The 15,996-nt window shown below is 41.2% G+C and overlaps 1 protein-coding gene across 3 annotated transcripts in view; it reads left to right on the top strand.

The window, feature by feature from the left end:
- Positions 1 to 10,747: 10,747 nt before the first annotated feature.
- mvb12bb (multivesicular body subunit 12Bb) overlaps positions 10,748 to 15,996 on the top strand; it is a 31,383-nt gene continuing 26,134 nt past the window's right edge. For 2 of the 3 annotated variants that reach the window (XM_031849425.1, XM_031849423.1), the window contains exons 1-2: positions 10,748 to 10,844; positions 12,407 to 12,511. In XM_031849425.1, the coding sequence (XP_031705285.1) occupies positions 12,419 to 12,511 (93 nt within the window). In that variant the 5' untranslated portion in view covers positions 10,748 to 10,844; positions 12,407 to 12,418. The remainder of the gene's footprint in view (positions 10,845 to 12,406; positions 12,512 to 15,996) is intronic. The other variant, XM_031849424.1, reaches the window with a different exon arrangement.

Genomic DNA, 15,996 nt, shown 5'->3' on the forward strand with positions numbered 1-15,996 from the left:
GATATTAAAACGTCTCGTCCTGCCTCTCTCAAATGGTTGGCAGCTGCTCTCTGGGTATCTGGAATATTGGTTTCTCCCACTTTCTGTAATTAGCAATGATCAAGAGGGATTATAAGCGGCGGTTAACAACATTGGACTCCTCAATGACCCTGATAGATGGTCAATTATAGTGATCAGGTCGTGGCGTTTACTGGATTTAAAGTGGCAGTGATGGCCCCTTTTGGCCTAGTGTGGGTAATTATCACATTTATGCATGATTAAAGGAGACAGTGTAGAACGAGAAAGACTTGACTTAAATTTAATCATTTTCTTATCTATGTATTTATGCAAGAGTCACCAATGGATGGTCATGAGTGGAATAATGCGATGAGTCTGGGATTAGTGTGATATCCACGTACTGTACAGCCGGACGCGTCATTTCTGAGGCCGGAGCAAAATGGACTGTTTCAGACAACTTGTGCCAGAACTCAGCTCTTTGCTGAAAATGTATTTTTTTGGTTAATTTGATGGACTTGACACGTGTGTGTTTATAATTCACATCAGTGTATCAAAGACGTGTTTTTAAAATACACTTCAACTTGTCTTCAATCCTGTTTTTTATTTTTTATTTGATTGTGACCTCTACGAGGAGCTACATTTTTAAAGAACGCTGAGACTAAAACATTTCATGGTCAACAGCCTCTAGTTTTGCAAGCAGGGGGATTATGCCGATAGAGAGCAAATGCTACACACCAATCACAGTTGTCAATAAATCCTTCTCCTACTCCCCATCATCCATTATTCTCTTCCTGTTCCACAGAAACAGGCATCTCGCCACTCTTGCTCAGTCAGCCACAGACAGCTTTCTGAATCCAGACGCCTGAATATGATCAACTGAAAAGCTGCTGCTCAGCTCCTCTGGTAACCGAGCAAATACATCAGTGCCTTGTTTATTTACTTTTCCCACATGGCAGAAAAGGTCAGAGTCAGAGGATTATACTGCATGGACCAAATGGAACTCAATAAAAGCCCAGCAATGAAAACAATATCATCCATATTTTAAACAGCTGGCACCAAACAGAGGGAGCCCTACACTAGGGTGCCAATTATTCTACTTCTCAGGGTTTTCCGCAGCAAACCACAGCAGCTCAGGTGTGCTTCGCAAATAAAACCATTATTTCATAAAGTTTTTGAAAGATCTACCGCGTATGTTCGCTGTCATTTACAGTACATTTAGGCATATTTCGATCATGAGCCACTAATAGTTAACGCTGAGGGGGGAAATGCAGATTCATTGGTGTTTAAATGCAGATGTTTTTTCAGCAAGTGTGGTTGTTTTCAGAGTCTGGGTTTGTTTTCCCTCCATGGACTTATTAAAGTCAGTGCAGCACAGACTGTGCTCTATAATCCTGATATATTATTAATCACGTCTTCCTGTGAAACTCAAAAAAACTTCCCCTTTTGATTTTTTTCTTTTTTTTTAAATGCAAAAGTGCAGCGAATTTTGAAACGGAGCCAGGTCCATGGTGACAGGATGCTTTATTTTCTTCCTGTTGCAGAATCCAAAACCAAAGTAAATACAATGGCGGCATTGTTTTGCTGTTGGAAATGCTTTCTGGCAGAGTGTATGCCTTGTCCATGTAACGTGTGCACGGAGCATGGTGTTCTAGCATATACTATTGTAAGAGCACAAGCGCTGTCATGCTATAGAGGTAGCTGTTGACGGCTCGAAAATATGGTGCATAAACAAGCATAGCTGATCCCTCTGTTTCTGTCAAGACTTTCTAGTATTGTATTAAATTGTCATGTAAACAAAAGTTTGCTTCTAATAAGGCTTTTACCCCTCATCGATTCAGAGGACTAATGACTTCTCTCATTCATATCTTGTCACATTCTTCTCATAGGAATTTTTCTAAATGCCAACTGTTAAGAGCTCTAAATCAATTGTATTTAATTTAAACACTCAAATAGATTTCTGTCTCTGTGACATTTGAGAAAGGAAAGTGTGCTTTCAATACGACTTCACACATAGACGTCAAATGCGCAGAATGTCTTTCTTCTATCTGTGTCATAACTAGTCTTCCTTTGTCATAGTTTGGTTAACATTTTAGGAGAAAAGTGTTGATGTTCCTTCATGTTGGTGCTTAACTTTGTGATTATGAACGTACAAGAGATCTAACAGCATGCAGAGTGATCAACAGTCCCAATATACAACTCTGCAACAATGCAGGAGTCATGCTCAGATATACCACCCTGTCATCATGGCAGGTGTTCATGACATTTCTTCTCCCTTTTTTTTTTTTGTTGCCTCGCTTGGGTAAGATGATAATCCAGGCCTAGTCCACTGACAGACTGCAACATGATTCACTTGGACAGTGACTGACTGCACATCCAATTTGTTTCAACTCCAGAGCAGCAGCTTATTATCTGAAATGCATGAGATGTCTGTGCATGAGAGGCGTGATCAGCTGGGGCATGCGCCGGGGCTGCTGGGAAAGTAATCAATAAGGGATTGTCTCTTGTAGTTTAGGCCGACACATTATGACTGAGCTGAAAATTAAACAGGCAGATATTAATAATAATGGAAATCAGAGGCTCACGGGTGAGATCGGGGGGGAGGGATGAAACTCAAAATATGTATCACGTTCGGGAGTGGGTGTATGCATGCGTGATGGGGGGGGGGAGGGGGGAGGAGTTTACTTGGTATTTTTAGTTTGTTTTTTTCTTCTCTGGAAATGTGAAATATGAGACATGGGTGTAACAGTGATGACAAAGTGTGCACGTCTTTGAATATCAGCAATGGCAAATATTACAGTGCTCCTCTGTCTTATTAGAAACACTCACTGAACGCAATCATCACAGGAGGTTTGCATGTGCACTCGTTTTATGGCATTTTAGGTCACAACATTAAACTTTCTGGCAGATGTTTTAAGCCCCTTGTGGGTTTGGTGTGTATATAATTGATCAATAAAAGTGAATCTAAGATTGATGCTCATAATAAGCAACAGCTGAAATCACACAATGGAAATCAGATGAACTCAGACTGACTGTGGTGCATGCATAAGTTATTATTTAATATGGACTTAATTACCTTTTCCAATCGCCCGCTCCGTGTACACATGTATATGCACATGGGGCTGTTATTTTGAACAAAACAAGAAGGCATCTTTCTTCATGACATAAGAGGCGTCACGGGCAGTAAGACTAATGCGGAGAGACAGACAGACGGCTAAAGAGAGATTCCCCTGCCTTGTCAATTAGCAGTGGCAATCCGTTCCTATTGTTTGAGCAACAAACGCGCCTCTCTGGGTGGGGGTGTGTGGGGGGGTGTGTGGGGGGGTGAAGTGTGGGGGGGGGGGGGGTTAACAAACTGCATTACAGGCCATTACGGATGCAGTGTCATTGATTATTTATACCCTGATAAAATGCCTGGCTCCCTGGTGGACCAGGCTTGCTTGGCTAGCTCTGATAAAATGTTCCCTCTAAATCACCACACCGGGGCAAACAACACATTCAAATACATAAGAGATTTGAGTGACAAAGTCCTGCGTGGATAATAGATGTGAAAATCGCTGTATCAAGAACAAGAAATATACTTTGGTGATAGCTAAAGCCTATCACAACATCTTATTAAACTAATAACTCTTTGCGTTCCCTGTTTTTTTTGACGTCTGATACTTTATGTGTGATATGATTCACTCTGGATGGAGGAAGCTCCTTCTTGGAAGAAAAATTGTACGGTAGATCACATCCCTCCATTTGTTCCACGGTGGATATTTTTGCATTAGTTAGCAGGGGAGCAGATGGCGGCTACTAGTCGAGCTCCCGCTCAGCACTTTTTTTGAACTTTGGTGTTGTAGGTGTCTGCTCTGGAGCAGGACCTCCTCCAACCAGTCACCTCGCCATGGGAATACTCCCTCTAAGATATTAATGGTCGCCCTTGCCGAGTCCACCACCTCAGCATAAAGCCCACCGGGACGAAGAAGAGCAAATGCCACACCTTGCTCCTTAATGACACTCCACTGACATTGTTCAAAACTCCTTGAATAACATATATCAACCGCTTAGTCAACTAAAACGCCTGTGTAGTAATTTGACACGCTGCCCTCTAAGTATTTGTTATTAGTAAGATCTATTGCTGCTGGGGAAACGCATCCTTTATCATATAGGTTAAAGGTCCAAATGCCAGATGTCCCACAACACAGCAAGTAGAAAAACAAGCAGGAAATACACGGTGTTGAGATAGTGACAAACGCATGCCAACTGAATTGCAAAGAGGTAAAGTAAGTCCATATTGGACACACTTCCCAGAGCACGGAAAGTATGAAAGAGAGGACAACATCTTGTATCATCTATCTTCCTTAAATGCTGAAGCCGTGACAAAGTGGATGGAGAAATTATGATAAATGATAAGACGTATTTAGTCAATATCTGTAATTCTCTTTCTTCACTGTGCTGTGTCCCCCCCCCCCCTCCCCCCCTCACATTGTTTAGTTGAAAAGACACCCGTTCATTTAAATAACACTTTGAAGGCCAGATTGTGATCAAATTGAAATGGGCATTGTACATGTTTATATCAATATCTCCACCCAGGAGATAGAGTGTCACGGTGGCTTTTTCTGAATGTATATCTTATTTACACGCTGAGAGAAGTGCGTCCTGGTGCAGCATACTGTCGGTGTTGTTTCAACCCGGCTGTCCAGAACACACAAATGTGGACCACAGGTGGAGAGGACACTTTTTAGATTAAAGGCTTTATGTTGTTAATATTTAACCACATCGTGAACACAGTTTGAGAATGAGAAAATCTCCTCCATTTACTTCAATTAGAAGAAAAAAACACATTGCACACATTGGCCAATTGAACGCAGGAAAAAATATCAGCATACTGATAAAAACAAAGGATAAATTTCAGTATTGATTTTGGATTAAAGTCATGATATAATCGTATAATGGATTATGAGAAGAGAGTCATGGATCAGCTTCTACATCTGCATCTGTGTTTGCCTATCGTGATATGTAACTCATGACGATGTTAGACTCATTTTAAAGAAAACGTTAAGACGTTGTTTTTAACTGCATTTTCCCAACTGAATGTTGTGATTTGTTCTTTCTGGCATCACGAGCTCCAAAAGGCACATTTGTATTCTTTGGAGCACTTCCCAAACTTGGAAGAGAATAAAACTTTCTGAGTTCAATCATAAAAGCAAATGCTGAGAAATACATTGTGTTCTTTGAAAAAAAAGACAAAGGGAGAAGCAAACAATTAACCACATCTCTGAGACATCTCCCAGGGATCATTGCAGTGGGAAGTATCCCATTATCAAGGCTAAAATACTCCACTGATAGCAGACTGATGATAAAGATTATGCTTTTTCACAAGTCTGTTAATTCACTCATAAGATTAAATCTATTCACTTTAACATTCTAGGTCAGTTTTTTAACCTTTAATATCAGAATAATTTCTTTGAGAGCAAACAACTGCTTTTCATGAGCACCTTCACGACACATATGTGAACACTAAATTGCAAGTTAAACCCTCTTGTTCACGGATGTATCGATGGGAATAATGTTAAACTGTTAGTAAAGGACCGGGTTGATAAGGTGATGCTTCCATACGCTCAGGAGGAACCAGCAGCACTGTTCTGAGCAGAGTGAAGCTGCTGAGGGATCTTTGCAGGGACAAATGAGTGCATTGCAGTAGCAAATTAGTGTTTTTTTCTTCCTCATAATTCTGCAGTGTAAACGACAATAGACTTTCTCACTGCAGATATTTTGACATGTCGTAACAGGAATAGCACAGGTGTATTTACTAACACATACAATGGCTCCATACAATTTAGTTATGCCAGTTCCAGTACTGTGCTATTGTGCATGCCGGCCCACTCATTAGTGTCATTAGCTGCACCTGCTCTTCTCCTGCTTTAACGAGTCAAGATGTTTTACATGGAAAATGTCTATTAGTGCCTCCTACTTGAATTTGAGTTGGAGCTACCGTTTAGATCTTAGGTGACCACTGGTGTTTTGACACAGGATAGTGGCCTCATCGAGCCAGTGGGTAAGAGGAAGTGCTCTTAAGCTGGCAATGAACTGAGTGAGATGTGTGTCGTTGTGTGAGCCGCTGTGGGAAGCGGGAACATGACAGGAAGATGAGTGAAAAGTACCATGCAACACAACGCAACATCCCCTCCGAGGAGGAAGACATGATGGTGGCTCATCAGGTGTAATGTCTTTTTACTCCATGCACTCACACACCCAACCCAACTATTCAGAATCCATAAAGAATTTCAATTTCCAGCACAAGATACCTGAGAAGAAACATCTAATTACACGACTGAGCGATGATTGAAGGGTGCAGTAATGGAGTGAATGGTGACGCTGTGAAACTCCTTGTTACAAACTTTTTCCTGGATGCCATCAGTCACACTGCGCCGGGGAAAGAGCACAGCAACAGGTAGTTGACGATACAGTCAATGGACTCCGACCTCTCTGTATGCTCTAACCCACAAAGTCAGAGTGTCCAAAGGGAAAAGGACGAGGACGGGTACGGGAGCAAAAGACGAGGGGATCACTCACCGCCCCAAAAAATGTTTGCAGAGTCGATATTGAACACCGTTGTTGAGGTTACTATTTATCTCATGCCGGCCAAGTTGGCACGCACATCTGGCGCTGGGTACTTAGTGCAATTATTTATGATTTCCTCCAAGATTTAAAAGCTCTTCGCCCGGCCTTGTAATGCAGTAACTGATTGCACTGCTAATGTAATTAAGGGGAGATTATGATGTCCACGTGGCACACCAGATGGTGGCATTCACAGCGATGGGGGAAGGCACAACTGGCACACCACTGCACAAGGGCAGTGAGGCGCAGTCAGTCGGAGCAGTCCAGACTCCCCACCAGACGGAGGAAAGTATATGTGTGTATGCATGCGCATGTGTGTGGTGTGCATGCGCAGATGCATGTGAGTGTAAGGGTGTGTGTGTGTGTGTATGATGATAAGTTGAGTAATAAAGTATAAGCTGGAAAGAGATGAGTGTATGTAAAACACTACCAAAGGAATTACTTCCGCTAGACTGAACGTCTCTAGGTGCACAATATTAGCTTACGCTCTCCAACATGCACCATAGAGGTCAGATAAAGGCAGTTCTATACTACCTTTATAATCTATGTTTTCTATACAAATGTCAAGGATTACAAACTGAATCTGACAGTTCCTACATTTCCAATGTGTGCAATTCAGTGCTTAAGCCAAGAAAACAGATGGCATAAATGGAAAATTAAATCTAATTTGGCAAAGCCATCATGTTTCAGGAGATCTTTTTTAGACAAGGCAACAATGAGAATGGACCAAACTGACCTTTAATTAGAAAAAAAAAGCATGATATCATAGAGCCTTGCAGGGCCATATCCTATGGGGGCACTAAGGGAAGGCTTCTTAAAGCTCGTTATTATAAGCTATTCAGGAGACACAGGGATTTTTTTTTTTATGTGTAGACAGAAAGGGGAGGAGGAGGGGGAGGGGGGTGAGGGTCATATATGAAATGAGACCTGCAGATTTCTACACAGCCCATAATGGGTTCGTACGGGTGACGGGGACATTGGGGCGAGGTAGATTTCCCAAGTTGAGATAGGGATATTATTACTCTCGGGGTGGCAACACAGAAATCTCCATCTTCAGTCCCCAGACTAGTGTCAGCAAATTACAAAACACAGTGAATGACCTTTACACACAAAAAGAAAACCTTTGCTGTTTTTTTTTTTTTTTTTCTTTCATCATTTGGGTGCAAAGTTGTTCACTGAGGTATAATTTCGGTCCAGGGGCTCTTCTGTCATCCACTGATTACCGCTCACAACTTCAACATTGTTAAGACCCACCAAAATATGTGAAGGATATTTTGTACACGATAGGATGATCCAGTGTTTATGGGGTCGACTCTAACCGAGATGGGCCATAAAGCATGTTTGAAACAAAGCGTGAACAAAGAAATCACAGTTTTAATGAACCTTTTCAAAATGCCAGCTGTAATGCCATGCATGCTACACTGGCTGCTCCCCCACAGAAATCTGCCACAGCCATCATTCATCTTACCCCACAATCCTCAGCATGTGATGTGCGGCACATTAAAACACTGTAATAGCTGATGGCTTTCACAGTTAGCATGTGTTGCTGATATCTCCAGACTCTCGTCAAGTGTTTCATCACCTCTTCCATAATTAGACCATTACTTTAGCAGGTGTACCTCTTCTCAGCCGGAGCATGTGTTGGGTTTTTTTCCTTCTTTTCTCACTGACACCTGAAATTTTATCTTATCAACTTCAGCACTGACTCAATTTCTACATAAAACAAGCGTTCCTGTTTCAGTAGGTTGTCGACACCTTGATCTGGAAGCATGTGTTTGTGGGATTTTGTGTGTGTGTGTGTGTGTGTGAGGTGGGTGGTTGTGATCATGGGGGGTGTTACATCTCACAAATGAAGTCTATTGTAGAAAGAAATTCTCTTCCACCATGTAAATTTCTCTGCTACAATAATAATTATATATAGCCTAACAATTCTCATCTCTCATCTTTCGATGACCATCTCTATTACATTCTTACTGGCATACAGGAGCATACATGGTAGTATCGATGCATGTCCTGCACATAGTATCATTATATGTTAGAGCCGCATGTCTCACTCACACTTACAAACAACACACATCTCTCAGGATCTCAAGGCTCCACCGTCATGTTAGATAACATTTAGTTGAGCCAATATCTTACCATATTAGGTCATATTTAGTTGAGCCAAAAGGCGCATGCTTACACGCACATACACACACACTCACAAAGAAGGTTATAAGAGTATCAATGGGCAGCATAGCAGGCTAAAGAAGCTCTTAGCCCCAATGGGCTACCACTTATTGCAGAAATAAGAGAGCCCTATATCCCAAAAATATTCTCACTTAGCTTTATTAACTCAAATACTGAAAGGTTGAATGGGTACACTATGAGATAGACTTTTACAATGTTGATTGCAACACTGCTCTTTTAAGGCAGCATACGATTATTCACTGTCTTGCTGAGAATTAGATGAGAGGAACCTTTCCTTTAGATGAGAGGACTGATACCACTCTCATGTCTGTACAGTAAACGTGAAGCTGGGTTATCTTAGCTTAGCATAAAGACTGTAAGCAAAGGGAAACAGCTAGCCTGGCTCTGTCCAGGATAACACAATCCATCTACAAGCAGGCTGGTAGGATGGTTTTGTTATATTTGGACAGAGCAAGGCTAGCTGTTTCCCCTGTTCCCTCTGTTTGTGCTAAGCTAAGCTAAACCGACGATAGCTTTTAGTGGTGTTGATCGTCTCTTATCAAGAACGTATTTGCTAATATGTCTATTCAGTTAAAGTTACTAAGGAGTGGAAGAAAGTGCAAGAAGGTTTTACAAAAAAAAATCATAATAATGTTGTTTATGAATTGCATCTAGTGAACTGTGTTGTTGAGAAATCTATAAGCAGAATATACATATATAATTGATAAAAAGGTTGTAAAAGAAGGCTGTGACATGTTTGCCTGTTGAGAATTCCGAAATTAAATTTAGGAACACAAATTTTGCCTCTTTAATTAACATTAGCAGTAAGTGGGGAGGTGGTGAAGGTTGTTGGTCATATGAGTTGGCAATTTCCCTCTGAATGTCTCCTCTGTAATTAATAGAAGCGTTAGAAAAATGGAAAACTGATCACACCATGTGCAGCCATGTAAGCCCCTAAATACATTTCACAGTGTGTGGCCCCAATGAAGACACCATACTGGCATATGGCAGCATGTCACCAAACAGAGCAACAAGTCTTTGATTTGAATAAATTAGGATAATAGTTGCACAATGAAATAATTTATTTGATTGGTATGATATGATGGGGGTAGAAATAATAAACTTGGCGATGTGAACGCATCTGTCGCCCCTCGGTGTTTTGGACAGTCTACAGAGAGGCTTTCAAATGTTGTACTCTTGGGAGATGTACATCCTCATGTTACAGCTAAGCTAATACATTGCTCTTTATCTTACTTTTATCGGATTACAGTAATGACATGTGATGATTAGAGAGACGACCAACTATCAGAAAGCGTGACCTGCAGATACATCGGCGTAATGATAGTCATTTAGTAAAGCACAACCTTAATTTAGTTACCAGAGGCAAATTGGATCTCAAAAGTTATTGCAAAGAAATACAGCCACGAGTCAATGTGGCACTGTTGGCCTAGGTCTTTATTCTCTGTGTACAGACAATTCAGTCTTACAATGTAAATTGGCACATTTATCATGCACATAGCTTTCTGATGGTGTTTTCATATCATGTTCTCTGTTGAGTTGAATGTCAAGAATCCAGCTGCTTCTGTGCTGAGCAGTTTGTTGCCATTTTTAACGACAACTCATTTTGAGCTATCAGCATAAATAATAACTTTTAACTTAACATAACTTTTTTTTTTTTTTGAAGCAACGACTTTGAGTAAGTTTCACTGCAGGCTGGTCCCTCAGTTAAAGATAAATTAAAATGACTCTTCAAAATGTACAAAAAAGTAGGGTGAAGTAAGATGTGCCCACTGAAACTAGTAAACATGTCTATGATTCTTTACATTTGTTTAATTATGTACCATTTTTTTTCACAGAAAAAAAAGTCACAAGGAGATTCTACCTAGCAACAGGTTTATGCTAATGATTTGTTATCAGTGGTATCCAGAAGTGGTTCGCGCCGGTTAAAGTCCAAAGTTGAAAAGGTGACAGCAGTCCGGAAGAGACGGGCCAACGTTTCAACCAGGTAAACAGAAACCTAACGACAAACTAGTTTGGATTTTACTTTCCTTCCCGAACGGCTCGAACACTTTCAGGTTGGCTTACATCAATTACTATTCATATATGTGCTCAAACAGACGTTTCTGTAAAAGTAAAATACACGGGTTTAGCATAACAGTGATATGTTAACGTGAGCTCAACATCTGTATATCTGCAGACAACAGTGATTTCTGTTTAGCCGTGGATCAGATGTTAAACAGCACATTATTAAATACATATTAGTATATGTGGCCCCTCTTCTTATCCGAGTATATAACGACTGAGACGGCATCATTAATTAGTTCATGATTCACAAAATAAATACAAATTGAATTATAGTAATGACGGCAAACGTAAAATGTGATTCATATCAATATGTGTATTAAATAGCCATAGTGAGTGTTAGCTACTTCGTAATCTTGTACATATTGTGACAATGTGAAGATCAAATGCTCACAAGTTAACTCCCACACTTTCACCAACTTATTCCATCTTTCCAACACCGTGGAGACTTCAACACTGTGCTAAATATTGTCATCTACATATTTTGCAAAAGTTAATTAACTTTATAATTAGCGAGACTAAACAAACCTCACAGTTACCATCAGAGCAAAATGCCGGAAAATCCATTATGTTCTCTATAGTCTGCGTTCATGCCTGTTTACTATATTCATCATAGACCCACTGTTGAATATAGACACATGTAGGAACACACAGCTTTACTTTGGAGCAGGAAATAAGTTAGTTTTCTTTAGCTCGGATGAGTCTATAAGCCTTGATGTGGCGCTGCAAAACAAAGCTCATTTTCAACAAATGAATGTTACAAAGACATCCTTCATTCCATTAGCTCATTTGCTATCCTGTTTCATTTGAATAAGTACGGCTATCCAACATTTGTTAGAGAGACAGCTGTTTTTTGGAGTAAATCCCCTAATTGGATCAGCTTAATTGCAATAGATTTCGTAAACATCAAGATTGAATGCAGCAACTTTGTCAGTTAGTACAAGAATGCTTTAAAGTTAATCTAATAAAATTGCGTAAGGGAACCATTGCAAAGCCACTTACCCCGTAAAAAGGCTTGCATACCCATTAGGGAAAAATTCCCTTGGACAGGAATAGATAGCAATTGATTGGGACTTCCTTGGAAATATGTGATCACTCCCCCTAATTTGTGATTTGGTGAAGTCATTGGGTGGTGTCCGAATGCTGTTTTTGTCGTTGGTCTCACTTGTCATTCGGTCCTGGATTAGAGGGGCACTTTTTCTTCTAGATCCTAATAAGCCTCATCAGGAAGTCAATAATGTGGTCATTTCAGCCAAGAAAAACCTTGTCCACTCTCCAGTTAATGACCCTGAAGGGTGAAGTCCTTATTCTGGTTTCACTAGCTGCATTTTGCTTATTTATTCAAAGCTCTAACATTTAAATTGCTCCCCCTTTTTTTAACCGGGACCATCTGTGCCAAAGTACAGGTTTGTAACACAATTCTCTCAATATTTACATGCATTGATTTCCACGATGTATCTAAAGTTCCTTCTAGAGGAAAACAACGGCGGATCCTTGCCGTACGTTTTCTCTGGTGAAATGCCAAACAAGTGATGAGGCTCTTCTGTTTCTCTAGCGCAGCTCTGACATGTCTGAAGTGAGCAACCAGCTGCCAGCAGACCCCATCTCTGCAGTCGGAGTAATCGCCTCGCTCAGCAAGGCCCCTGATGGCTACTGTGTTGTGAGTATGCATCTCGACTTACAACACATAGTTTCATTTAATACGCATGGAAAGCCTGTAAAGCTGTTTGCATCTCCTCTACTGTAAAAGCCACAGTTAATGTATTTATGAATCATTATTATTATTATAAATGTTTTGCCAGCCTTGTCGCAGGTCCAAAATATCACTGATTAAAAGTCTGATCTGAAATATAATCTTCTTTTTGTTCTGCTCACTGCGGTTGGTTGAACATGTAATAGCTGCTTGTACAGCATAACTTACATCCAGGATATTGGCAGCCTTCCAATGTGTTTTTGTTTTTTTAGAGCTGTTAGATGACTTATTCATCGAGTTTACTTTGATGATTAGCAAGATTCCCTTCCTGACATTGTTGCTGGTTGCCACTAGACTAACAGACACACCAGAGGCAAAGAGTTAATGATGTTTGGTTGATGCCCACAGAGAGTCATTTAAATTGAGCCCATGTTGCCCCTAAAAGTACCACAGCAACTTTAGCAATGATAGGAATGTTTAAGGGTGTGGTGGAGGATCGGTTGGTTTGTATGAGCCGTTCTTGTGTTTTAAAAAGAGAAGATAGTGAGTAAGTTAAACAAAGCACAGCGACAAGCTGGAGGGCACATCTTTCTTCCTCTCTCTCGCTTCCTATTCAGACTTCTTGCTTTCTCCCTACACCCCCGACCCCTCCCTCTGTTTCTGCCTCTTCCTGCTCCACCCTACACACACCCCAGCTCGTTCTAATCTCTGGCAGATGATGGTGGGTTGGCATCAGAACGAAGCCACTGGCAGGGGAACTGCGTTCACACCACACGGTAGTGACAAACGCAGAGAAACCCCGTCAGACTTCCTCCGCTGCTGCTCCAGTGCGCCAATACATTTCAGCTGATGTGCAAATACTGTGCATGTTGTGGAGGGCTGAGAGCCAGTCACCGACGCTGGTTCAGCTCTGGGATAGAAACTCGGTAACTTGTAAATCCTTTTTTTGTTAAGCCCCAGGCTGTACAGCAGCGGTTCATCATTCGGGGATAGTTTGGACTTAAGGGAATGTATTGTAGACGAAGATGTTACAAGTTATCTTTCACAACAGACTTTGGGTTGAATAAGTCTTTTGAAACATGATCTGGGTTATGAATTCGAGCTGCCACGGAAAACAAGAGACGACTAATGCAAAGTTACAACAAGTGTACGTTTGATAATCACCGAAGCTCTTTGAGTGGTCGTAAGACTAGAAAAGCGCAATACAAGTACATTTAATGTAAAACACATCCTTCAAGGTAATAAAATACGTAAAATAGTAAAGTGCAAATTAGCCTCCATCGTGAAATTCAAGGCCTTTCTGACTCTGAAGCATTATCTCAAATGCATTCGTCCCATTTTCCAGAACATATGTGGTCTTTTATCTGCGGACACAAATCTCATCACTTGGCATCAGTGTGCTAATGCAGCACTGAGAACGGAAAGTCTCAGGATATTACGCTGTATTGATTTATTTATTTTACCCATTTACACCAGACTTACCAGACTTACCATACATTTTATACAGCAGATCAAAGGGCTGATTAACTCTTTTGCTCTCCGAGACGCTGCGCTCACATCTGTGAACTTAGAGCAGGTTGTTCCAACACAAGCGAGCACAGGCCCACATCAAACACTGCTCCACTGGGATCGGGAGCTTTTGCTGAAGCACCGGCAGCCACCCAACATCAAACGCCAGTAGACTCACGCACACTCGCGCTCTGTGCACGGCTTGCAAAGTGGAGAATTGTGTGTTTCAGATTCACCTGAGCATTTGATATAAACTCATCACTGTGAAGTTTGTCTGGTGAAGCCCAGCACCACCATTAGCGAGGATGCCCATTCTAACACAATGGCTGTTTTTTGAGTGAGCATCTGTACTTCAAATAAGTAGTTTTGAAAGTTAAGGAAAACGATCTTATTTGCCAGGAGTTAGAAGAGTAGGTGGATACCCCTCTCATGCCTGTGTGCAGCCCAAAGCTACTTCCAGAAGGTTCTGAGCTTAGCTGAAGAGCTAGCCTAGCTCTGTTTCTAACTCAAAACACTCACGAACTACAATGTTGTATCTTGTTTGTTTACGATAAGGTGGTGTGTAAAAAATGAAATATTGATATTGTATTAATGATACACAGAAGATAATGTTTTTATCATTTTATGCAGTTTTGATTACAGACTCTCTCTCCACACTCGTGTTTTGAGTGTAATCAATTTGCCAAAACAGACAAAACCACAACAAACAAAGTTAAAGATGAATTTGTCTGATAGCATTATTATTTTCTGTAGATATCATGATAATATTGTCGTCATGAATTATTTTGGCCACAACAATCTTGTAGTGAAAATCTGTTATTGTGACTGGCCTACTTTTCACACAAACAGGAATGTAAACATGACTTGTCGTCATTGTGTGGTTGGTTTTGTTTTTGTTAGGATTAAAATAACTAGTTTACGATGTGTTAACAGGTGAGCTTTAGAGTTGCCAGTAGCCACATTTTTTTTATTTGGAGAGAGCCACGTTAGCCCCCCCCCCTGCTTCCAGTCTTTAGCTAAGCTAAGCTAATCACCCCCCCGGATCCAACATTAGCTCATCAGCTTTAGTTCTTTTAACAGTTCTTTTAACAGTTCATCTATTTCCAGTTGGGAGAAAAGATCCAGAACATTTGTTTCTCTGTTCTTCTTTGAAAGGACTGGTTTGGTTCCCTGTACCTCTCGTATGTCTTTCCCACCTGGTTCCACTCCCCAGAGCTTTTTGATTGTTTGCCTTTTATATATTTTTATTCACAGCTGTGCCTCTCAGTGCTTCATCGTGGTGTCTGTCTCCAGAGATCCTTCATAGGACTTATTCAGCACCCCCGAAACACTCTTTTTTTTTTTTTTTTCATAGGTGGGCTTTTAGATCACTGTAAGCTTCAGACTTGAAGAAGTGGCAGTTGAATCTGTCATTGCATTTGAAATCAAATGATACAACCGCATTTCAATATCAGAGGCACGATGTTTCTTATCAGACGTGTGGCATTCTTCTCATTGAAGTCTTGTGTGTCATGATGGAGCCATCCAGCGCTGGGCTTGAAACTATCAGAGAGGAGCCATCGCAACTTTCCCCGCGCCTTTTCCCCCGTCGTGGCTCGGCAAGTGGCGTTTTCACATGCAAGCTGCGTCGCGTCCTCGCTGCCGGCAGCTGTGGCAGGATGATGCCTGAGGTGCCTCCGAGGAGGATCGTGCCCTCGTTACTTCTCAACTTGACTTTGGGTTTCACAAAGCGAGCCCTTTGTTTACGCTGACAGGATGCGCTGGCTACTGACCTGGAAAAAGTGGCCAAGACGGCTTGTCTTGTAAGGAAAGAGGGGAGGCTGGTGATGTATCGGCTCCTTCTGGGACCTTTTCATGGTGCTGCTGCTGGAGACCATCCCTCTCTCCCCTCATCTTCCACCCTTTCTCTTTCTCTCATCCCGCTATCTATCTCTGTCCCCCCC

Source organism: Anarrhichthys ocellatus, unplaced genomic scaffold, assembly GCF_004355925.1.
Source record: "Anarrhichthys ocellatus isolate YVR2014 unplaced genomic scaffold, GSC_Weel_1.0 scaffold9, whole genome shotgun sequence".
Taxonomy (NCBI): Eukaryota; Metazoa; Chordata; class Actinopteri; order Perciformes; family Anarhichadidae; genus Anarrhichthys; species Anarrhichthys ocellatus.